Below are 24273 nucleotides of genomic sequence, written 5' to 3'. Positions count from 1 at the left end.
ATCCAGGCTCTGACACCCAACTCCCGTGGGACACTGGGCGAGATGGGTCGTCACCTCTCTGCCCTTTGCCACTTGGCCCCCCTTATCCACCGGCACCGTAACTGCCCGGGGCCGACCCTTCCCAGGATGCACAACCCTGCCTGCCCCAGGGAAACAGCCACCGCGTAGCTGCGACACCCCGCGCAGAGCAGCCTCGGGCTAGGAAAAGGCAGGTCGGTGGATGCACAGCAGAAGGGTTAAAACGCAGCTCTCCGCCCTTCCGAGGTCTGCCTTGCCCTCTCCACCGCCCCGCGCTGCTTGCGGTGCCCGGGACAGGCTCTGCCGCGGCTGGGCTAATTGGACACGAGCACACGCTCACCCCTGCGGGCACGGGCTCAGGTGAACAATGGATTTGCTCCAAATTGCAAAGTAGCAGCTATTGTGAGCGCTCCGAGGTCTATGGAAACCCCTATTTCAAGTGTTACCACGGGCAAATGATGGAGAAGATCCCACAATAGAGCGAGCAGCGGGAGCGGGTGAGGTGGGAACAGGAGGTGCCTGGCCAGAGACCACAGAAACCACATACGTGCTCCGAAGCCCTGGAAGGCCTTGGTGCGAAGGTGGCAGAGCACAGCTCCCATATCAAACCCTGCCAGCATCACTCCAAGGCGCGTGGAAGAGCAGCACTTGCTTCTCATGGGATGCCCGTGGGTTAAATGAAGGGAACGGACTTGGCTGCTTGCAGGAAAGAGATGCATCAGCTTTAACGAGACAGGAGGCAAAGAAAAACAGGGATGGGAAGAAGGTGCTCTGCCTCAGGTCAGCGAGGAGCAGCAAGCAGCCAGGTGCCACGGAGCTCCCTCAGGTTCTCACTGCTCTGTCCCGGCTCCAGCCCGTCACCACCCTGCCCACCGCCGCCTCCCGCGGGACAGCGCCGCTCCTGGGGCGGCTCACGGTGCCTGGGGGAAGCCGCCCCCCGCACGCGGCTGGACCGCAGGCCTGCCAGGCGCCACCACGCCACCCAACGCGCACCTCGCCCCACCGCCGAGCTAAATCACAGTTCAGAGTAACAACGTGAACATCCTTTGGGATCCTACAGAACCGAGGTCCCCAAAACCCGTCAGGGAAGTGGGGCAGCACCATTTGGAGCTTACGGCCTCCCGCCCTTTGCAGAAGGGCTGTACCCGTAGGGTGGTGGGTTGTTTCGGTTTTTGTTTGGTTGGGGATTTTTCGGGGGGGGGGGGGTTGGTGGGGTTTTTTTTTTTGTTCTGGTGATTTGGTTTTGTTTTTTTTAAACACACTCACCGTGGCTGCTGCATATCAAAGCATTAACATTGATACCCAGGCCTCAAGATGCACAAACGTTAAGAGGCCACGCAGCAGCCTTTGCTCCAGATCCACAGAAGGAGGCAAGGACAGCCTGCAGGTAGTGTTTCCACAGGTTTATAAACCTGATAAATACAAGTATAACACCCTGCCCACCACAATGGGGCAGGGGAGAAGGGAAGGGTGCCCCGTTGCTGAGAGAGTGCCGACTTGTACGTGGCAGCTGGAGAGTCCACGACTGCTGGAGATTTATGCCGATGTGTCAAACAGCTTCTCAATCATCTCCCCCACCTGGTCGACCTTGTATTTGATGTACTTCTCAGGGTTCTTGGTAAAGGGCACATTGCCATATCTGCAAAGGAAGACAAACCCATGTGACAAACCCAGCAGAGACCCCCACAGGCCCCTCCTCTGTCACAAATCACCCACCCCAGCGCACCGCACTGCAGTCTGACAGGGCATCTTGTAGGGAGCGAGTGACCGGGTTACAGCTGGTCCCCTGAGTTTTACATGACTAGCCCAGGGTGGCTCAGAGCTCTGTGCTAGCCAGAACACCCGCACTCACCCTGATCAAGGAATCAGGGTGACGGCAGATGTTCGCAACTAGCAGAGCTCGGCTTGGGGATGTTTTAGTGCGCAAGGTAGAGAAGCTAAGACAGGACAGCAGGAAAGTGCCTCGGCTCAGGCTGCTGTAGGCCCCAAAGACCTCAGTAAATCCAAAGAGAGGATAATGTTGCAAGAGGTCATCACCTGTTCAAGAAGGCACCATAGGTCTCTTTCACGATGGTTTTCTGTGCCCGGCGGATTTTGTCCCGTTGCTCCACGTCTGGGATTGCCCAGGCCTTCTGGATCTTGCACAGCTCTTCCAGCCCGTCATTAAAACCCTGTCCAAAGTAAAGCTCAGTGAGTGTCCTGTCTGCAGTCACGTGTCTGTACTGTGTCTGATGTTCTTCCCCTCCACTGCTGATCACCAACAGACAGGTCTCCTCCTTAGGCAGATCTTTGGTCTGACTGTCTGTCCCAATCAACTAGGGGATGTTCTTATGCTGTCTAATACTTCCTTACCTTAAAGCGCTCCTTTATCATCTGCCTCTCCTTATCCTTGAGCTGCAACAAGGAGGGAAAGGATTTTATTTCATCTCCAGAAATAAATTCCCAACACCAGTGTTTGCCAACAACTCCCCATCCAACCCTAGTAATAGCCTACCTACTTGGCTTGAATTCCCTCCCCTAAAGCAGGGAGGGGAGAAAGCTGCAGTGAGCAGCACACCCTACGTTCAGCAATTGGCTTTCACCTGAAGTAGGTTTAACAAGGGTAATTTTCAGCCAGGACAGACATAAAAATAGACTACTTGATGCTTCCAGCCCTTTCTAAGGGAAGGTCTCAGGGTTTTGCAAATCCAAAATAGAAGTATCTGGCTGAGGTGAGAATCTAAGAACGGAGGCAGAGGTTAGAAGACTTGTATGGATCTGGGGCAGGGGAGATCAGAAGGCAGTGCTGCTCCCTGCCTTGTCCCAGCCGCAGTATTCACTCTGCAGAGCAATACTGGCGTGAGATAAAAAGAAGGTTTCTGGGAATTTTTTTTAATATGACAAAGGAGAAGATGTTTCCAGCAATTTATATAATCTCAAAACCATCCTTGCCCATCCTCTCACCTTCACTCCTGGTTGAAAGACAGGCAGGTTTCTCTCCAAGATGTAATCTGTCACCTTCAACCAGCTGCATGTGAAATGAGATAGCAAAGAGGCAGAGAGGAGTCACACCTCACCAGAACACCCACGTCTTCACCCTTGACCCAAAGGCCACCCCAGGCAATACACAGCCCAAAACTTTCCACGGTGACCCTTCCCAAGTTAGATTAACTGCTTGGAAACCAAAATACTTGGCTTTGGTTTTAGACAAGTTTCTGGTTTAGGCTAACCTCTCCCACCGCTCCAGCAGCACTGGCTCCCAGGGAGCTCTCAAACCGACAAAACCAAGGGAAGAGGGCTGTCGCCTGACCTGCGCTGGTAGGTCTGGATCTGCTGTTCAATGAGCTCCCGGTAGGACCTCTCAGCTGTCTTCTGTGTCACAGCTACCAGCGGCATCAGCTCAGACCTGAAAGAACAGAAAACCTGAGGAAATATGCGAGCCGGCTGCTCTCAGGGCTGCTCACAGGATAGCAACATTTCAGGCCCCTGTCAACAAGTTCCTTTCTGCCCTTTATGATAAAAGAGATCTTGAAACACACAGACTGGGAGACAGAAGCTACTCCAAGTTACTTTCCAAAGCCATGTCCTCAGTCCTCCTAAGATCAAAGGATCCTCTACAACCTAAGGCATCTCTGATGCTTTTATGTTCCACGCTCGTGTAATGCGATGTTTATAATAGTGCAAAGCTTTCAAAAGGGCAGTTTCAAGAATGGAAGAAAGAGCAGAGATTAGACAGGCCAGCAAGTAAATGCACTCGGTGCAGATCTCTGCACCAAAACCATGCTTAGAACCAGCCTGGACTTCAGGGGGATTTACCCAGGTACACACTTACTTTTCCAGAGATTTCAGAATGTAGTTGTAGTTGTTGTGCAGAAAAATGGCACTCAAAGCTGGGTCTTCATAAACTTTGGATTTACTAAGAAGGTTAAGCTGCAAGTTGCCCAGCACTTTACCTTAAAGAGGGAAAAGCAGAGAACAAGAAGTTTTGTACTGAAGTTTCTCGTTCCCGACAATGCCAACCGAGCGCTCTGTACCGTCGCTGTGGGCCCACAGCGAAGCGAAGAGCACAGCCCCAGCTGCGTGCGCAGACAAGGGTACAATCACTTGTACTTAACAATCCTACAAGCCTTATGAAAGTCTTTCCCCAGCAAGTCACCATAACCTCTCTGCGAACTAGTGTCTTTGGTGCAACTGGCAAAACAGCTGTGTTCTGAGTTCAGAATAAGCCCCAGGACCAGCATGGGCGATGAGACACGGCCTGACCACAACACAGGCTCGGATCTCAAAGAGGCCAAAGGACCTGATCCCCATTGTAAGAGATCATCGCAAAGGAGTACTGTGAACTCACCATCTTACTGTTAAATGCAGGATCAAGATTCTACAGAGCCGGGAGCCTGTGTAAGGTTGAAGGTGCAAAGCTCTGGGTGAGAACCGTTTGAGGTGAGCTGCTGCACTGTGCTTTGTCCCATCTAACTCTAACAGTCAAACTCCCAGTTTGACCCTTTTTTCCATCCCTCCCATCAGACTCCAGCTCAAACATGGAAAGATCACGCGGAGTAAGAGACACGGCCTGCACTCTTCACCCAAGAACGAGCTAGGGGAAGGACAGCCAACGGGGCAGAAATGGGAAGGTGTGCAGAGTACTCACAGATGTAGGTGCTCAGCAGCCGCCTGCTGAACTCTGAACTGTAACTACTGGCTGAAGAGCTGGTCTCTGAAAAGAAAAGAATCTTAGGCCAGTTAACATGCCATGGGGAAGCGGGATATGTGTGGTCAGCCTGCCTCTATTCAAACAAGCCTTGTCCCTGTTGCTATGGAATTAGTGCAGAGCTCCTGTCGACAGTGAAATTAGCTCCCTGCTTCAGTGCTGACTGTCTGCGGCTTCTCCAGGGTGAGGGTGGAAGAGCTCTGCACCCCGCAATCCTTGTAACTGCATCGAGTGCTGAGCACCCCAGCAGAAATCTCTCCTTCCTAGTGCTCAGAGGACATCCTCTTGTTCAGAAATTGAGTCATTAAATACATCCTCCCCCTCCTTCCACCACCACCTGAAAAGGGTTTGTATGCACTAGAAATTTGCTATCAGAGAACAAACGAGCTGGAGCTGTTAACAGCAGGCACACAACAGTAATTGAAACAAGCAGAAGGGCTCTGGAAAGTTTTAGCCATCCCCATGGTTGCTGATAGGGCCCTGCTTGGCTCCGTACGAGGGACCGCGCCAGCATGAGAGCCTGCCCTTACAAGCAACGTCTCTGGGCTGGCACATGTTCCTCTGCCTATGCATAAGCAATAGCTTTCTGCCCTCAAGGGCCTGTGGGCTTGGGTCCCACAGGACACGTGGGGTAGCTATCTCCTCCCCCCACCACAAAGCTTGGCAGCCAGGCCTAGTTCGGGTGGTCCGAGTTCATAAGCACCCCATGGGAAAGGCCTCGAGGCTCCTGTTGCCGGGAGTTGGACAATGAGGAGCCGAGCACACATGGGATAAAGCATGATACCAGCTGGGCCAATTTGCTACCCGTGCCAGAGAAATTCAGTGCCATGAAAGTGTCTTTAGCCTGTTTCAGCTCATGTGGCATCCCTCATTGTCTGCTGGTGACAAGCCCTCCCTATTCTCTCCAGCCCCCTGGCAAGAGTTAGTTACCCTCCCTTTTTTCTCTTTTCAATTATGTGTTAATTTATTTACCACTCCTGGGGGATAAAGAATTAACATACATCACCAGAGTCCAAGGCAATATGAACAGGTACGTGTGGGTAAGTCTGCTTACCTCTGGGATCTAAAGGAATATTGTATGTGTCCCCAAGAACTACAAAGATTAGGCAGAGCAGAGAGAAAAGGGGAGGGAGGAGAGAGAAAAAGAAACGCAAAGTGCAAAAAGACAGGTTAGAGACCACCATCCCTTTGAGAACAAAGCAGATATTAACACAGAGCAGCCAGACAGCTACACAGGAGAGCAGGCAGGAGTCCCTCCAAGGCCACAAATGGAGTGGAGACCACAGAGGAAAGGCAGAGTCTAACCTCCTTCCCCTGCTAGAGACACTGTTCCTATTTAGCAAGACGCTTCATATTCAAAATCAGTTCAAACCCACTTTCAAGGCAAAGGAAAGCTTCCCCTCATGCCAGCAGCAGTTTACTGGTCCTTGAAATGAACTGCAGAGCCCACATAACCTTCCCAAGAACCCGAGCAAAGCCATCCCACCCTCACTCCACACTTTAGCATCCCTGCATGGCTACACAGGGCCCTAGAGCCGTTCAGTGGGCAAGAGCAAGAAACCGGCAGCACTGCATTGACTGATCAACTTTGCTTTTGCTGCCACTTGAGGAAAACATTGCAGAAAACACTGCATTTATTTCCTACCACTCGGGATCATGGGGGGAGTTCTCTCACCCAACCCCAGACACCCACACTGGAGCCAGCAACTGGAGGCTGTCATTACAGAGGCACCCCTGGGGCAGGTCACCATCCCCCCCTTAATCTCCACTGACAGAATCACCTCTGATCTGACGATGCTTGGCCCAGGGTGACGCCAGGTCCACAGCTGGACAGGGACCACAACTTCACCAACATTCAGCAAACAGCGTCACTCAAAATGAGAGCAGCTCTGCCCTGCGTGGGTGCCCCATGTTGGGCCAGGCCTAGCTTTTGGAGCAAGCGACAGAGCTGTTTCTGCATGAGAATGACACCAGCAGATGCTCCCTAAGGCCTGACTGCAGATGGAGAGAATACAACTCACAGTACTTGGATTGTGGGTCGTCTCATGGCTCTGAGGTACTACACGTCAGCCTAAGTTACCAGATCTGTTACAGTCACGCTGACTTCAAGCTTTAATAATTGAACAGACTGCAAAGAGGCATTTTTCTCAAGCTGTCTTTACACAGCAGGATCCCTCTATACCTGACGGGACGACCAGCCACAATTAAAATGGAAACGGCTTGTGTGTCATGGGTATGGTCACATTTTGTTATGTGACCAATATAAGAAAGCCTATGCTACCTTTTGAATCAGCTCCTATGGCAGATGTCTATAGCACGACAACAGTCAAGACTTTGAAACAACAGTGTTGACATCACCATTCAGTGAAGGACACGGGAAACAGTTGGTTTCTCCAAGACAAAACTCAGACCACCTCTTTGGCCAAGGAGAGAGTCAAGGCCTGCGAAGCTCTGAGCACACTCTGAGCCTGCAAGTGGCAAGGGCACAAGGCAGTGACTAGAGGAGAGGTGGCAAGAAGCAGACATATCCTTGCCTGAGTTAATTTAGAACTGGCAGAATTTTCCAAGCAGGAATTGCAGCTGAAAGTCTGGAGGCAGCTGTGAACTTCCCCCTTCCCCTGCTTTCCTAATGGGCTCCCCTAACCCTCTCCAAACACCTGCTAGTGGCCTGTGCCTCCTCAGCTCCCTGCACCCCCTGCATCTCCAGTTCTCCACCTCTCAGCCTGCTCTACTCCAACCAACTATGTGGTCATGGCACATTGGAGGACAAGACAAACCACAGGGTGAAGGACAGGAGGAGAACAAGCTCACAGTGCATGCTAAGGTTTGATCTTTTTAGGGAAGGTGTCCAGACAATCTGGGGAAGGAACTGCATGCCCAAACAAGCCCCATGCATGTATGTACCTTGCGATGCCAGCATGGCACCCGCCGTCTCCTGGAAATCCAACAATTGCTGTAGGAAAAGGATGGCCTGGAAGGAAGGGAGGGAAGTTATGAGCAACTGACATTGGGTCTCCTGTGCTCTGCTATTAAGGATCACGAAGGACCACTCGTCCCCCCACACTTCAAATCCTTCAAGAAACAAACCACTACACTCTGAGTTGCTGGGTTTTACCCACACAGTCACATCATGGCTTAGCAAGGGTAACTAGCTAACCAACCTGTAGAAGCCAGTTAATTGCCCTTCCAATACCAAGACAGCTTAACTGAAGAAATTTCCCTACTGGTCTTTTTAAAACCTCTTCAGAGCCTGTTTTTAACAAAGAACGGTTCAAATCATCATCACATACGTTGCTGGTGAGTTCATGAACTGTCCCATCTTTTGGCATGTTGTATTCCTTGTCCGGGTCATTCTAAGAAGGGAAAAGAGAGACGTAAGGTAAGCATGTAAGGAAATTGAAGGCATCTACAACACAACCGCTGCTGCAAGCAAGCTGTAGGCTTGTTTATCCAGCCTCTCTCAACATCCTCAGACCTGGCTCTTGCAGTGCCATCTCCTGGTGCTCAGAAACCACAACTCCCACGCACTGGCAGCTCAGAACCACAGGGTTTTGTTCAGCATGTGACCATCAAATGTTCAGCTCGCCTACCAGGCGGTGCATTCACCAAGTCCATCTTACACGGACAGTTTGACATGAGTCCTCCAAAACTTTTCAAGTCAGCAATTTTCCTTTCTTTTTAAATAGGATTGAATTCTGAGGTTGACTTGATATCTGCAGAGGTCTGGAAGTTCATGTCAAATTATCTGTAGCATGCATGTTAACAGTCTTAGGCAGAGGCTTTCTGTATTTGAAATCAGCACCAAGCATTTGGTATTTGCAGCTGACCATCCAAAACGATCCAGCAAGCTCCTGCTTCAAAGTCAGAAGCTACGTGGTCTCATGGAAAGCTGAAAGCTAAACTAGGGGTTCTGCTCAGAAAACCCTTCTTCCAAGCCTGCTGGTCTTGCCAGAGAGAACATTGAGGAGAATCCTACCTTAATGTTGTCTGCAAACTCTTCCAGTGCCTTCGCACCAGTGGTCTCCATGGAAGTGATGAGCCCTGGCAGCTTGTTCTTAGTGCCTGCTGCAGTTCCCTGGAGCAGTTCAACAACACATCAGAAAAGGAAAACAAACAGTATCTAACTTTCATCCAGCACCTGCCATCCCCAATCCCCCACCCCAGCACCTCATTCTCAACACTCCATGTGCCAGAAGAATACCTACAGCACGATAAACAACATGTGAAATCCTGAATTCTTCTGCCAGCCAGAACGGGAAGATGTTGTGACCCTAACGATGACTGGGACCTGCTACCTCTTGTGTTTCCTCTTACGCAGTACCTGATACAGGAGGCTGGTGCATCAGTCACCAGCTGGAAGCAGATGGAAAGGAGCCTTGCTAAACCTGGATGCCATATTTGATACCTGGAGAACCCTGTGACACGGTCCAAGCAGGCTCTCCTCAGAGCAGCCCACCTCCCAGAGGTCAGTGAGCACAGGCTAAACTAAGCTCAACAGTATCAGAGATGAAACGCCTCAGAGGCCATGTATACAGCAGAATAATGCAGGCGGCCCATCACTGGGTCATGACTTGAACTGAAAAGAACTGCTGCTGAGAGATGCCGAGTTGCTGGTTCACCATCACAGAAAGGACGGTGAACCTCCAGTCCATGCTGGAGGACAGAAGCAGCAAGGCTTTATTCAAAGCCACTGTGATAACCCCTTTCAAGAAGTTCTCCAGACAACTCAAGCCACAGGACCCTCTCCAATTCCATCATGCTTACCTGCAAGACCTGGTCAAATTCTGGCTTCATCTGCTTAAGATGCTTAAGGATGGGAAAGATTGTGAGCACAGCCGAATAGTCGTGTCGGATAATGGCTTTCCGGGCAGCTGAGACAATGTTATCCCCCTCCATGATCAAGTTGTCTAATGACTCCTGCAACAAAGCCAGAGAGTCAGAAGGAAGCAGCATGACTTTTGCCCAGGCAGCAGAAGGGGCTCAATGCAGGACACCAGTTCACGTTGCCAATTTAGCTGGTGCTAAACTGGGTCATTTGCAGTACCCGGTGAGCGACTCTGGGCACGTGTTCTCCAGGGTCTGTGCAGGCCCCCGATCCCTAAACAGGTCCTGGAGGACAAGCCCAGCAGCGGTGGTGCTCTTAGCCACCCACAGCAGTTGGTGGAATCCACAGCCCCACGATGAAGAGGACGGGGAAAAAAGACTTTGTGTGTATCCTTTACAAGAGAAGCCAAGCAGAGAGGCTCAACTGACCTGGATGAGAGAATCAAAGGTCTTCTTCTGGTGGTGCTCCGGGACGATTTCTGTCAGGAGCTGGTATTCGCTTTGGGCCAGTTTGACAAAGGCACTAACGCAATGAATGTACGCATCAATCTCGATGTCGAAGACGTCATCCCTCCCTGTAAGGGCAAGATGGCTTTGAGAGAGAATGAAATTTGCACCGAGCTTCCAGCAGCTCTGCTCACTCCAAGCCTTGGTTTACACAAGGAGCACAAGGTTCTCCTGGAAAAGGCAGCTCTGGCTTTGCACCCCTACTTGTGTGAGAACAAGAGTCATCTTCTCACCAAACCTGCCCCCTGGGTTTGTGCATGGGAAGCTACGCATACCCTGCAGGAGGCATGCAACGTCATCTGCAGTTCAGGAAACAGGTACATCAGGACACCAGCTCTTTCCAGCCCCATAAGAGAAGGCAAGTTTGGAGCTCTTCTAGGATACAGACTAAATTTAATCAAGGGCTTGAACACAGAGTACTAAACTCAGGAAGGTCTGAGGTGAATTATTCAACATCTCTGCTTGTATTTTTAGAATTCCTTATCTCCATCCGTCATGCAGATGAAGAACTGCCATTCTGCATCAACATTTCTGGGAAATCGAGGCTGTCCTAGAAGGCAGCCTCTTCCCACAGGCAGAAACAGAAGATAAAAACAGGCAGATGAACATTTAAATCCTATGAAGCAGGAATATCAGCACAGCTAGGTGAGCTATCCGCCACACAGCGCTGCACACAAATGCAAATATTTGAGTCCTAGCATACGAACGTCTCAGACAAAGATCCATCAGAGAACCTCCGTGGTAGGCACAAGAAGTGCTGGTACAATACAAGGGGCTGCACCAACTCATGCCAACCACCAGCTGGATGTGTCAGCAGGACAGACACAAATGGACTGACACCATCCTGCATTACTCAGACCCTCGTAGTAACCACTACAAGACAGTAAGATTACAGAGAGGCCTCCCCTCAGCTGCGGGTGGCTGCTGCTGCTCTCCTCCCAGCAACATCTGCAATTTTTCATGGAGAAAGAACTAGTTCTTCCCTACACTGACAGGCCCCTCAGGTTAATCTTTTAGAAAGTCATGGTCAGCAGGGGACACACAAATGTGATGTGGTTTTACAAAGTGCCTACGGAGGAGAGCGGCCCACTGTATTGCACACCACGTGTGATCCCCTTCCTGCTTGCTTCACTTCAGCACCAAACAAGCCAGTAGCTACCTATAGGAAAGTGCCCCTCAGCATGGTGGCCACCAGTCTTTGGTTGGACAAAGTTGGGGTTCCCTGTTTGAGGGCTCGGGGTGTGCTTTATTAGTAGGAGTGAATTCTACTGAGAAGAGCCAGAGCTTCTTAGCCAGAGAAGGCCCATGCTCCAGGACTGCCCATGTAGATGAACAGCCACTGGCTACAAAACTACTGTGAAACATGCTGAAAAGAAGGGATGTTAGCCAGCTTGTTATGAAGTGACAACATGGTACTTACCAGCAGCCGGCCCATGCTTGTCGCTCAGGGTATCGGAAAGGTGTTTAACTCGTAAATCATGCTCATGACCTAGTGAGATGTCAGCCGGCACAAACAGAAGGCGCAATTTATCCAGGGTGGTTACAGCATGGATGCTCACACTGGCTGGAAGCCGCTCCAGGCTTGGCTTATTTCACCTGATGGACACTTTTCCCTACACAGTCCCAGGAACGCTACCTGACCAAATCCCTTTGTCGGGCTATGTAGCAGTAGCAACCCTTTGAAACCTGATGAGAAGTGTGAGGTAATTTGTTGGGCCACAGGAGTCCCTTGAACCTCCTGCCGTATGTTCTGAAGGGGTAGCAGGCACCAGAAGCCCAATCTGTACCCGCAACCATTACAAATCCAAACAAAAAGTCCATCTCCTGCTCAGCACGAGTATTTTTTTCCCCCCAAATGAGTGATGTTAGTTGCCATCTGGGATTCAGTATACTACAATGTAGGTGCTGAAGAGATCTACATACACAGTGGTAGATCTTACAGATGCTTTGAAGCAAGTGACCTCTTCTGCCTTATCTGGTACAACCTCTTGGAGCAGAGGAGATTGGAATAAAGACGACCACCATTTAGGTAGGTCTCCCCAGAGATGATGTACAGGCATGATGCACCGAGCTAGCTGTGGTCTGACACTTCAGCATCAGGTTTGGAAAGGTCACTAGGAAACAGAATGTCTCAAAATCCAGGCAAAAAGGAAGAGAACAGAAACACCACAAGCAGATGTCATCAGAGCAGAGCTTCCATTAGCCAGGTGGCTATGGTGGGTCAACTGCTTTAAGGTAACATCCCTCTCCACCTGTGCTCATGTTTACAGAGACTTTGAAATTCAGACACTAAATTCAGAAAACTAATTTGGCCCTCCTGCATCTCCTTGGTTCCCCAAGGATGGCTGTACCCATCCAATGCTCTCCACCAAGCACTAGGCTAATGGAAGTCCCACCTGGAAAAGCAAGGCTGATACACAGAGAAAGTCAAGGGTGAAGTAGCTAGAGCTGTGATTACCTTCCATAGGAATGAGGTTAGAGGCCCCCTTTTTCCCATCTAGACCATGCTGAGAGTACTGTTTCAGAAGGTTCTGAGCCTTACGGATCGTGCCTGTCACCAGAGCCAGAGAGAAGAGACAAGAAGACCTAGAAAATGAGTGAAAGAAAACAAACCCAGAACACCAGCCCTCCACCAGCAAGTCACCTGGGCCCAGCGAGAGGGTGCTGGGCACCAATGAGCATGCTCAGTACAGGAACCTGAACCCCAAATTCATGGCCAAGTGTGCAGATACAATGGCATTTCCAGACTGTTTCCCTGCTTTGAGGGTGGGGCATGAATTCCAGCCAGGGTTACAGATTCAGGGAGTGCTCAGATCAGTTTGGTGAGGTGGTGTGGCTGGGTGAGAAAACATGATCAGAGAAGGGAAGCAATGAAGCATCCTTCCCTGTAATTTTAAGGGTTTATTTAAGCCGGTACTCGGCATTCAAGCATACAAGGTTTGTTGCTTTTCCTCAGCTGTGGAAGCAGGGTTGTGCAGTACGGGCAATTCCTGTCGGGCAACACGTTGCCTGCTCCTAGAGCCACAGTCGCAGCCACTTGGGTAGAGCTGCCGAAAGAGGAGCCTGTCCGAGGGGCATTTTCTGAGCATGTTCAATATAGACCCATCAGGAGCCCCACAGCCAAGACAAGGAGTGATCTCTGGTGTTACAGGAAGCGATAAAAGGGTGACAACCTCTAGGCTCAAGAGAGCAATTGCAGCAGCGATTCCCATCATAGGAATCACAGAATAATGGATGCTGCCCACCCATGTCTAACTCGCATTAAGTCACCCTAATCCCCAAGACAATTCTCTTCTAAGGAACTGCAAATCAATTAAAACCATGGAAAAAAAAAATAACACTGGGTTAAAAGATTTATACTTAACACACACAAAAAACAGACAGAACTGAACAAAAGCCAGTGCTGGATATACGGCTAGAAAGCACAAAACAAAGCATTAATGTGACAACTGAAGACTGAGCACTGTTTCCACATTAAAAGGTTAGTCGTCATGCAACAAGCTACAATTATCACAAGCACATGGACACCCTCTCACAGCAGAGCTTTGCTGTTGCCTGCACAACAGGGAGCAGAAAGTTTTGGGAAGGTAGAAGGAGTTTCTATAGGAGACCCAGATGAAACGGAACTGGGCTGAGTAAATGAAAAAGGATCCAAGAAATAAAAATTCTGCTGCCAAAATTAAGAATTGTTCTTCCGCTTTAAAGTAATAAATACTTCAAACATGGAGAAAATCCCTACTTCCACCAGTAAGCGTAAGCCACAGTGCAGCCTGGAAACGAGCGCTGGCTGCCTAAATGCTGAGGACCACTATCCTGAGGGGAAGCCCAAGCCCACACTGCTGCAGAACAGCATCCTGGGGTGCAGGACAGCTTCATCCCATAAAGGGATACACAGCAGGAGGAAGGGAAGCTCAGGTCCCCCAGACAGTGCGTCTCTAACAGGGGAGAACAGGAGAGGGGTTACCACTGAATTACCGAGCAGCCTTAACGTGGTGCACTTACAAAATAACAGAACACGATTCCTAAAGCATATTGTTTCACTGGCAACATTTTTCTTCTACCAGTTCAGAGTGTTCTCAACCACTTAGTAAAGAAAAAAATATCATATCCATAAAAGACGTTCTTTTAGCAGGAAACGTCTCCCCTCTAGACCCACACGAGGGAGGTGGGAAGACTTACACCCTTGCTGTGCTGATGCATTTGCTCCCAGCTTCTGCCCTATGATCCAACGAGAGGGCTACGCCTCTTCTTCCAAGCTTCCCAATGCTCTTCACACCCAACGCTTCCACTTTATTCTTAGCTACTTTCAGACAAATAAAGAGCTTGGGCACAACAGCAAGTTCCTCTGAACAAGCAGAGCTGTAGCAAGCTCTGGAGAAATGCACTAAGCTCCTTCTTACTGCTGTTACCACGGCCCAGCTGATGCCAAGCAGCTCAATCCAGGGTACTGTTCTACCAGTTCTTTCATCCCTCCCACTTCCAAGCATTAAGGGGGAGAGAGGGGAAAAAAAAAAAAAAAAAAAAGAATAAAGAGGGTAAATTGGTGTGAAAACCAAGCAGACAGTACGACTGCTGCTGCTGTCAACAGGATCTCACTTCACAGGTATGCCGTGCACATCTCCACAGCCCACCCCTGACAGTTTCTTCTCAGATGAGAGCTGGAACACCTCTGCTGCGTTGTATTTGCATAAGCACCATTACCTGTGTTTGTGCCGACACACACAAGTGTTCCGTGTTCACGGGCACCGCTTCAGTGCTGCTGTGTCCCTCTTACTTAGCAATGTAATTAGGCTTTAATGGATTCTAGTGGAAGCCAAATGCTTTTGTTCCATGATTGTTTTCCCTTATTAGGCAGCTCGCAAACCAAATGGGACTGTGTTTCAGCTGCTAATGAAAACATCACATTCAAGCTAGGCAGTGATCAATATGGGAAGCGGGAAGCAGGAACAGGCTCTTTATTCTGCCACACAAAGACTCCACAGCCTGCCTTCAGGTAGCACCTCACCGCTAGGTAAACTGGAGCATTAACTAAACTAGAAAAGGGTTCCCCTACAGATTGAAAAGAATCCCCAAAACCCCCAAAAGTAAAAAAAAAAAAAGCCACCTGAAACTTTTGCTCCTGTGGCCCAATTGTTAAATAAAGTGGGTTTTGGGCGCATATGAGGCTCAGCTTTCCAACTGCACATTGTTCTCTTGTTTCTCTCTTCCATCAGGCAGTTTTCTAACCAAACAGAAGGGCAACGCATCCTCTTTTCTTAAGCGCCAGCTGCAGGAATCTCTACAAAACTGGCTAAAGCTCTCTGGCTTTTGCCTGTGGGCAGCCAGGCTGGGTGCCCCTACCAGCACCGCCTGGCCCGATCCCTCCCTGGCACTGCAGAGCTGCTGCGCTGCCTGCTGCTCTCCAGCCAACAAAAGAGCACTGGCTCTACAGGCATCACAAGGAGCGATATTTTACGTGCATACATTTGCAGCAGGACGATTTGGGAATCTGAATACACTTGCCCTCTGAGACAGACTGCTGACATTTCACACAGCAAACTAGTGGGGAAAAAAAACCCCAAACCTACAGATTGCTTCATCAGTTCAACTTGACTTGGCAAGTTTCATTTAAGAGGAGACAACTCTGCTTTAGAGGCATCTCCAGCAGCCAGATTTTCAGCTGTGTGCTGTAACAACAGGAGACAGCGCAGGGTACACCAACAAATAAAACAATAACAGAGAGATGAAGACCCTCTGAAAGAACACGTGGATATGGAGTGTGTTCTCCAGAATCAAACAGAGTAGCGGGGGGAGAGGGGGGTCTCTGCCTTGTCATCCTGCCCCTCATACCTCACCTTCCCTTTAGCTATAGCCTCTCTTGCACTTTGCTTTGTGGGTAAACAACTTATAGCACATCAGATTTAGTTTGTTATTTATCCCTCGCAACAGGTTAAAGTGTGCATTGGGGTGTGCGCTGGGATATTCTTCCTCAAGGAATAAGGAGATCAACTCACTTGTTGGAACCGCGAGAAAACCCTCTTGCCTGAAACCCAAATTGGCAGAACTTGACTTTACTTACTGAAGCAAGAGCACAGAAAAAAATTGCTTTGTCCATAACTGAACAAAGGCTAAAACCAGGGGAATCAAACACGACCAGATGAATATTGCTATGAAGAGGGCCATTGTGCCAGTGTAAGACCTCCACCTCAAGAGCTGTCCTTGAAAGCTGATGGAACTGCAGAAAAAACAGTGAATCTCTGCTCAAAGACTATTTTCTTCTCCATTTTTAATTTCACTTAAGTACAATTTAGTAGCCATAAGAGATGGCTGGTGTATGAGGTTTAACCACCCCTGTCCTTCAAGAGCTACGGTCTGGTTCTCTGTCCTTGTCCGCAGAAGACTGGAGATAAATTAGCCACTATTTTTTTCTTGAGATTAACAATACCCCAACAGACCATCTGAAATGTTTTTTCCTTCATACGCTGTCAGCTCTGTACGTGCTTTCAGACTGTGCTCTGTGCCTTCTACCTGGCCCATCTCACAAACTCCAATTAAACTGGGCAAAGAGACATTAAAAATCTCCTGGTAAATCTACACCTGAGAGATGTCACGGTAAGTAATTTCAGATGCCCAAATGCATCCATTCTGGAGGAACCTTGTTTGTAGGGGACAAATGCTTGTGCTCTCAAACACGTGGGCTCCTTTCTGTACTCTCTATGTGAGCATCCAAGATCTGAGGCATTAAAAAAAAAAAAATCACTGGGATTTTTTTAATCTGCCCATGAAAAAGAAATCTCCTCCATCTCTGACTATTTACTTAGAGCACAGGGGAGACGTTACCATTTGGAAAGCTGCTCAGAAACGCTTGCTGACCGTGCTGACTTCACAGCAATCAAAACCCAGGTACCTTCTCAGTATTGGGCAATAACTGAGGATGAAATCTGAAGCATCCACAACCTGAGTTCCCCACGGCTCAGCTACAGATCCCCATCTGGCATCTTCCCAGTAGTGAGCTACTGAGCCACACAAAAATAATTTTTACCTATTGTAATCCTGCCGTTGGGCAGGAGCCACTGTTCAGCAGCTGAACACAAATGACTGCCATCGTGCTTAGGAGCAATTTTAAACACTGTTTTTCTGCCATCTGCAGCACAGCTAGTTCTCCTTAGCAGGAGGATATTGTCCTCTACGGGTGTCCCAACACACCGAGGGCAAATTCTTACACAAATAACTACCTGCCAAAGCCCAGAGGAAAGCCAAGTGTTGGGTGAGACATCCCCTTTTCATGTGGTTCTCTGCTGACAGGGGAAAATTCACTGAAATTCACAGACTGACCACATTCACCAACTGCAACTCGCACAGCAGCTTTCAGGAACGGCTCCAGGGCACAGCAGCAATGGCACAGATTGATTTTAGAAGACCAGAGGGGTGATCTCTGGATGTCACAGCCTTCCCCAGGCAGCCCTCCCTCTCCAAATATCCCAGGCACACCCTCTGCTTTAGCAAAAAGAGGCCCAGCAAAGCCTCTCCACGCACAGAAGTGAAGAGAGCGAGCACCAGGGCCAGCACACGCACACATAGACACACGTTACCTGGGATGAGGACTGCATTCACGAGGATTATAAAAATAAACACAACACAATTAAAATGGGTATTTACCGTCCTCCTTTACCCCATCCCATCCACTTCCAGTCCCTACCCACATTTCTCATTATTTTCCTGAGACCAGTAAGAGTATTTGGACAACACAGGAACAAAACATTAGGGTGGGAGAGTATTGGCCAGGTAAACCCACAGAAATATCAACTTTTCTGACTTTCCTCACAATTACAGAGGAGACAAGAGGGTGCTGTGACACAGAGAGGGACAACATCACTGGGCTGCTGTGGGAGGTACGTGCTAGCTTTTGCTGGCCCTCCTTCTGGCCATGCTCCCACTAGATGGCACATTTCAGAGACAGGACCTCCAGCTCCGGAACAGCAGCGTGACCGGCCTCACCAGCTGCAGAAAACGCAGCAAAACTCCATTCTGAGGAGAGGCGGAAGAACCCGCCAGCCACATTCACAGCTCTTCCAAAGACAGGCCCAGGCAAAAGCTTTAACAGCCCTTCCACAACTCAGACAACTTTGGATCTCATTTCTGCAGGCACCTACCTAGTTCCCATCTCAACCCCTGACGAGTGCTTGGTTCCCCAGCACAGTAATAATTTATTCATAACTAATGATTGAAGCGATGAGTTTTATCAGATCTGCATTTTCTATTTTGCTGGTGCACAGCCTATATTCCATATCCCAAGGCCAAGGATAGGTGTTCTCAGAGCATATCCTTTTACAGCCCGCTCAGGTCTCTTTTCACTCACTGCCTTTGTTAAGGCAAGGGCCTTTTCTCCCCCTGTATACATGGCCCCTCTCCTCCCTTATGTTGCCAGAGAACAGACCTGATGGCTTGAAAAAGAGACACAAAGTGTCTGTAATCTCAATGATGAATCCAGGGCAGAAGAGGTGCTTATCTCCGAAATCTCACCCCTGCTCCTGTCCTAAAAGAATATTTTAAACACAGGCTACCTCTGCAGTGAAGAGGCCTGAAGATATGTGTTCTATACCCAGGCAAGAAGATACACAGACAGTGATCCCCCCTTCAGGGACTCACCTGGTCTCTTGACTGGCTTTTTGGTGGGGGTGTCCTTCCTTTTGTTCTGAATGGCAGGGGAATATGGCACCCCCGTGGAGGAGCTGTTCTTACGGAAATGGTCTTTCAGCCCCTTGATGGAACGGTCGAGCTGAACAGAGCGGATTTGGAAGTAAACGGTCATGAAATCTAAGGAGACAAGGTAGAAACAAGATTATAAGCAAACAAGGAACACTATATGGTAAAACAAACCTTTCCTGAAACTCTCTGTGCCCCTAAGGGGACTTAATAGCATTGGTGTAGAACCCCGGGTAAGTGTTCCTCCCAGAGCTTCCCCTATTTTCTTCAAAAACTACTTATTTTTCTTCTTCCTTCCCCTGCAGTATTCATTCCAGCCCTCCCACCGCACACACTAACTCTGTGTGCCACTACCAAGAGCACCAAGAGTTGTGGAACTGATAGGAAACATTTGTGCAAGACATTGTCAATTCGACAGTCTCTAGACAAGAGACTTTATGCACTTCTCATGATTCAGGACACTCAGGAACGAAATGAGGTCTTCATCATTTGAAAGCAGAATACAAACTGACTAACAAAATATGCTGTATATGCTTGGGTCGCCTTTGATCACTGAAAAATTCTTAAGCAGCTTTTAAAGAGGCTCGTCACACTTGGTAAGCACAGTAATCCCCACCAAGACATAAATCATTGAGGTGGGGGGGTGATTCTAGTAGCTACATGTATGTCAAAGTACAGGATTCCTGTAACAAGTGCACAAAGTCATTCACCCTAAAGGAAAAGTTAATAAAGGAGTATAAAGCTGTAGGCAGGTTCTGATGCGGCAGAACAGGAAAAAAGAGACGTACTGACTTGAGCAAGCCTTCTGTGCTGCTTCCCCCACGCCCCTGTGCTCAGTCACGTTTAATACAAGAAGTTCTGTTCATAAATAGTTCCCAAATGGGAATAAGCGACCCGTGCCTCATGCATTTCTAATACCTGAGCACTAGATAGTTGCAGCTCCATCACAAGGCTTTCTGTTATAGAACAGACTATGCATTAAATGCATTAAGGTAATCTGTGCTTTATTTACACAGCTCTTTCTCTCATCATACCCACCAGGAGATCGTTCTGTTCAACTGACAAACAATCACTTCAGTCTCACTACAAACACTGTAAAAAAAAAAGCAGGATCTTAAGGTGACGGAAAGGAGACTGAACTTCTCACCTAAGCGGTGCCTCTGAGGCAGTCACTAGTTCTCTGGTGCTGCTAGCGACCAGCAGTGCGTGGCTCGTGGTTTGTTAGCGCAGCAGCACCTGCGCAGAGGCTTCGCAGCTGAAGGAGTGTGACCTACAGCCAAGTGTGCAGTGCTACACACAGCCCTCCACACCTACTTTTGGTCTCAGCCACACACGGTGAGTAGCTGGAGGGTGCTCACCTGATACAGAACTACAAGGGAACAACACGCAGCGCTACCAACCTTGATTCCTGCCGTTTTCCACCAGCCAGCCAGAAATGCGGATGATGTCATGCAGGACGCTCTCCGGGAGGTGCTCCAGAGACATCTCCTCCTGCGTCTCCATTTCATCGTCCCCGCTGATCAGGTCCAGGATGAGGACGGGTGGGACCGGCTTGGTGTGTCGCGTCATCAAGTTGCGGAACTCCGATTCCAGGGACTCCTTGCCCCTCTCAAAGAGGGATTTCTGGCACAAAACAGCAGGACAGAATCAGCACGGTAATCAGTCACTCAAAAGTATTTCTGCATAAGAACACACCTCCTGCAGCATTTCTAACTGCTATCAAGTACCACATGCTTCAAACTCCAACAGCGTCTGTAACCAAGAGACTTTTAAAGCGAATTAAACTAAAAAAATGCTTGGGAGTCACTCAGTCTTCAAGCGGGATTTAAACAGATCTCCCATTCTGCTCAAGCAGCTGAAGGACTGACAAGAGCTGCTCAGGAGGAGGTTCAGTCAGCTCCACCACACGTGCAAGACATGCTTTCAGAAGTCCTACTGGCGCAATGCACAGAGAGAGCAAAACGCCAGGAGCAGAAATGCTGCTGAGTGCAGGCTTAAACAGAAGCCAAAACAATTGTCTCTTCAGCTGCTCCCAAACACCTTCTTCACCAGGCAGCAAGCCCACCAGCCCCTCACAGCAAGAGGGCAAGCAGCAGGGCTACGTCTGTCCCTCTCTCATCCATGCCATGTTCCAGACTCGCGACCTACCACACGATTCAGCTCCGGGCTGTCCGGATTGTTGTCCTGGAAGTATTCCACTGCCTTCTGGATTTTGTCCATGCAATTCAAGTATTCCTCCAGCCTCCCAGTGGGGCTGAAAATAAAACCAAAACTAAAAAGCAGTCCCCCAAGAAGCAGAGAAAGAAGATATCAAGGAAGCACCAGACCAAATTCAGGATCAAAATAACAAGGAAAATTTCAATTCCCTTTTCTCCGACTAGGAGGAGATCATGGGATTCCCTTTTGCCTCCACTCAAGGCCACAGCAGAATAGCCGATCCATGCAGCAAGTGCTGAAGTACTGATGATTGAGCAGCACATGACTCTCGGCCTCGCCTTCCTCTCCCAGTCAGGCCCTGATGGGAAGGTAGAGGAAGCTGCACATCCCACCCCAGAGAAGGTCCATCACAACCCCCTTCTGGAGACTGAAAGCAGGCTCCAGAACAGTTCTGATTCATGCTGGATGCAGCAACACCACCAACAGGGCAGGAAGAACCTTTAGGAAAAGGCAGAGGAAAGAAAAGAAGCCACTGATGCTCATGAGATTCATATGGCAAGAGTCACCAGTGCAGAGACTGAGCAGACTTTGCCTGCTGGGGATTGCTGAAGGTCAAGTCAGGCAGCTTTATTGGGGACTGATGGCGGGAAAAAGAGCGTGGGAAGGGCAAGGGAACATGATGAGTGTGTGGAGTCAGCTCCCCTACCTCTATCCCAAACATTCAACAGGATTAAGCTCCCTCGCATGATCTAGCTGTTCAACTCACCCTTCCTTTATGATCTTCTCTGTGTCCTTAGCCACATGGTAGTAGCTGATGACGTGATCCAAGCAGGATAGGGTCTTCTCCACATTCTCCTGCAAGCGCTGCAGGTTCTCTGTCTGTTTATGGACAGGGATGATCGAGTTCTCCAGCTTCATCAAACGACTTTCAAAGGAGGAGAGGATAGAAACCTACAAGCCAAGAGAGAACCAGAGAGCTGAGGACGTCCTTCCATGTGGATCCATAGAGCAGGGTAGTAGTTAGAAAAGGGGAATTAGGCACCTTCAGATCCCAGCTTCTCTTTTTGGGCTTTGTTACTAATTTGCCACAGCTCCTTAGGCAGGCTGTTTAATCCCTCTATGTCCCAATTGCTATTAATAACCACAAAACAGATCACCTGCTGTACAGAGAAAAGCCAATCTTGAATTAAATGTTTGCAAAGCGCGAAGATAGTGCTCCAAAACCAAACTAAGGAGGAGCAAAATTTTATTTGACAGCAGAAAACAAATCCATAGGAATTGCCTGGAGGTGCCCCAGGTAAAAAGAGCAACAAAAGCATGAAGCAGCAGCCACTTTGTTCCACACCACCAAGACCCAAACATAAGATACACAACAGGGAGGCACAGGACCAGTGAAGTGAGAACCTTCTTCTCCATCACAGACATTCAGTTTTTAAAAAGGATTGTGATATTGCTTCTGAAAGGTGGAAAACCTTAGTACGCTCATAAAGGGTGCCTTAATATCATCTTTTCTAGGCCAAAATTATTTTCAAGATTCACTCCTATGTTATGTTTTCCACACTTCCCTGGCAGCGCCAGTCTTAAGTCTTAACTTTCACAAAGCACTGAGCCCAAAACTGGACATAGTACACTAGCTGAGGGAGAATGAGTAATTAGAGCACAATAATTACTTTCTACCTCTTAAACAGAATGCTCCCAAAATACAACTCGAAACGAGACCTGACTTTATGAGGCAATAACATGATGCCGTTGCACAAACTAGTCTGGGGTCTATTAATACCTCTTCCCAAGAGACAGGACAGGCTGTAAGGAGACAAGGCCAACAGCTCATTCGAGCCCTCATCTCCCCAGAAGAGAAGCTTAGGATTGAAATATTCATCAGTTTTCCCCTTTGCCCAGCCACTGAAGTGTAAAACACACAGAGCAAGTGGTTCATTACTCTGCATTCCTCAGATGGCCACAAGGACAGCCTTGAAAACATTCTCCTAAGAAAAAGTAAACCCAGGACCAGCATTAGGGCTGAACTTCAAGGACCACCTTACCATGTTCTTTGTAAGCTGGTCACTCTTCTCAAGGCTCTCTTTGATAAAGGACAGAGTTTCTTCTTCCTGTCAGCAGGATGAAAAATTCATCTTCAGTTCTGAACACTAAGCATTTAAGTCACTAAACGTTACTTGCAGGTTTTTACAAGTCCTGGTAAACACTGCAGCAAACCGTGTTTGGTCTGACACTGAAGCCACGTTTTAATATGCCACTTCTTAACAGAAATCGGGGCAACTGACCCAAGGTGAGAGACACATAACACAATGAGTGAGGTTTTTTATGGATTGCTCATTTCCCTTCAAGACCATGAGCCCACGAGCATTAGCACACTATGGTCACAGCACAAGATAAACCCAACACCTTTACTACAGAGGCACACTGACCCACACCACGCGTTTCCCTGCTACGGCACAACAGAGGTGCTGCACGGGCACCCTCCAAATCCCATGCGCAGCCATGAACTCAAGTGGCCAACGCAAGCAACCACCAAGGGCTGTTTTCAAGCCACCGAATCCCAGAGACTGGGGGGAACGGCAGCCTGCCAGGGCTGGCCATGCAGGCTGGGCCTGAAAACCTGAAAGAAGAGCCCACAACAGCAGCTGCCAGGCCCTAGGAGGGGGGCAGAGACACCCCCTGACCCTGAGCGCCAGAGCCCCAGGCCCTGAGGTGGGCCTGGGGGTGCTGCCAGCCCCGAGCGGGGTGCCCAGGCCCTCCGGGGGTCCCAGGACGCTCCCGGGCCCAGCGGGGACCTCCGGGCCAGCTCCCAGCCCCGTCTCCTAGGCAACGCACTAGCGCCGCAGGCAGGGCCCGGGCCCAGGCCCCGGCAGGGCCCGCAGCAGGTCCCTGGCCCAGTCCCACCTGCTTGAGCTTGTCCTCGATCTCCCTCCTGCGGGCCGACACCTCCTCGGTGGGGATCATCCTGCCGCGGGGTGCCGGGGCCGCGCTCCGCCACCCAGTCCCGCTGCGGACACCCTCTTCCGCCCCCCCGTCACTGCCGCGGCGCCATCTTGGGAGCGACAAGACACACAGAGCATGCGCAGCACCGCCGGCCACCATCTAGAGAGTGGCCTCCGCTTAAGTAGGGGCCGGGAAGGCCCGAGCCGCCAGGCGCATGCGCCACTGTTCCAGAGGTGAGCGGGCGCATGCGTACTGCCGTCCGTACTGGCCCGTTGGGGGTGGCAGGCGGGCTGCGCCGCCATGTTGGGAGTGGCCTGGCCGGTCTGGTTGTGGTCCACTGTACCGTTAGGGCAAGCCCGGCTCCCCGAGGCCGCCATCCCCACTAGGCCTGGCCCAGCCGAACGCCTCGAAGCCCACTATCAGCGACATCCCCACAGGACACGGGGTCCTGAGCG

The 24273-nt window shown here is 49.7% G+C and overlaps 1 protein-coding gene across 7 annotated transcripts; it reads right to left on the bottom strand.

The window, feature by feature from the left end:
* Positions 1 to 1406: 1406 nt before the first annotated feature.
* EXOC7 (exocyst complex component 7) lies at positions 1407 to 23944 on the bottom strand. 7 transcript variants are annotated; one of them, XM_064467398.1, is made up of 21 exons: positions 23780 to 23944; positions 22921 to 22986; positions 21645 to 21829; positions 20870 to 20975; positions 20122 to 20344; positions 18665 to 18832; positions 17608 to 17619; positions 12495 to 12587; positions 11457 to 11525; positions 9959 to 10104; positions 9470 to 9622; positions 8682 to 8780; positions 7996 to 8058; positions 7610 to 7676; positions 4646 to 4711; positions 3830 to 3950; positions 3308 to 3403; positions 2962 to 3025; positions 2371 to 2412; positions 2056 to 2189; positions 1407 to 1657 (listed from the first exon to the last, which is right to left on the bottom strand). In XM_064467398.1, exons 1-21 carry the CDS (start codon positions 23837 to 23839, stop codon positions 1555 to 1557), a joined length of 2136 nt encoding a protein of 711 aa, XP_064323468.1. In that variant the 5' UTR covers positions 23840 to 23944; the 3' UTR covers positions 1407 to 1554. The 7 variants fall into 7 exon arrangements, with proteins under 7 accessions (XP_064323468.1, XP_064323470.1, XP_064323469.1 ...); XM_064467400.1 differs by lacking the exon at positions 11457 to 11525; XM_064467399.1 differs by lacking the exon at positions 17608 to 17619.
* Between the last annotated feature and the right edge of the window lie 329 nt (positions 23945 to 24273).

Source organism: Phalacrocorax carbo, chromosome 16, assembly GCF_963921805.1.
Source record: "Phalacrocorax carbo chromosome 16, bPhaCar2.1, whole genome shotgun sequence".
Taxonomy (NCBI): Eukaryota; Metazoa; Chordata; class Aves; order Suliformes; family Phalacrocoracidae; genus Phalacrocorax; species Phalacrocorax carbo.
Note: the sequence above shows the minus strand (reverse complement) of the source record. Positions and strands in the feature narration are given on the sequence as shown.

Excerpts from the sequence above, each read along its gene's own strand:
- EXOC7 (XM_064467398.1), bottom strand. The coding sequence starts at position 23,839 with ATGATCCCCACCGAGGAGGTGTCGGCCCGCAGGAGGGAGATCGAGGAC. Across the intron at positions 9,623-9,958 it reads CCTTTGATTCTCTCATCCAG|GAGTCATTAGACAACTTGAT; the intron begins GTCAGTTGAGCC and ends GCTTTGTTGCAG. Across the intron at positions 1,658-2,055 it reads TATGGTGCCTTCTTGAACAG|ATATGGCAATGTGCCCTTTA; the intron begins GTGATGACCTCT and ends CTTCCTTTGCAG.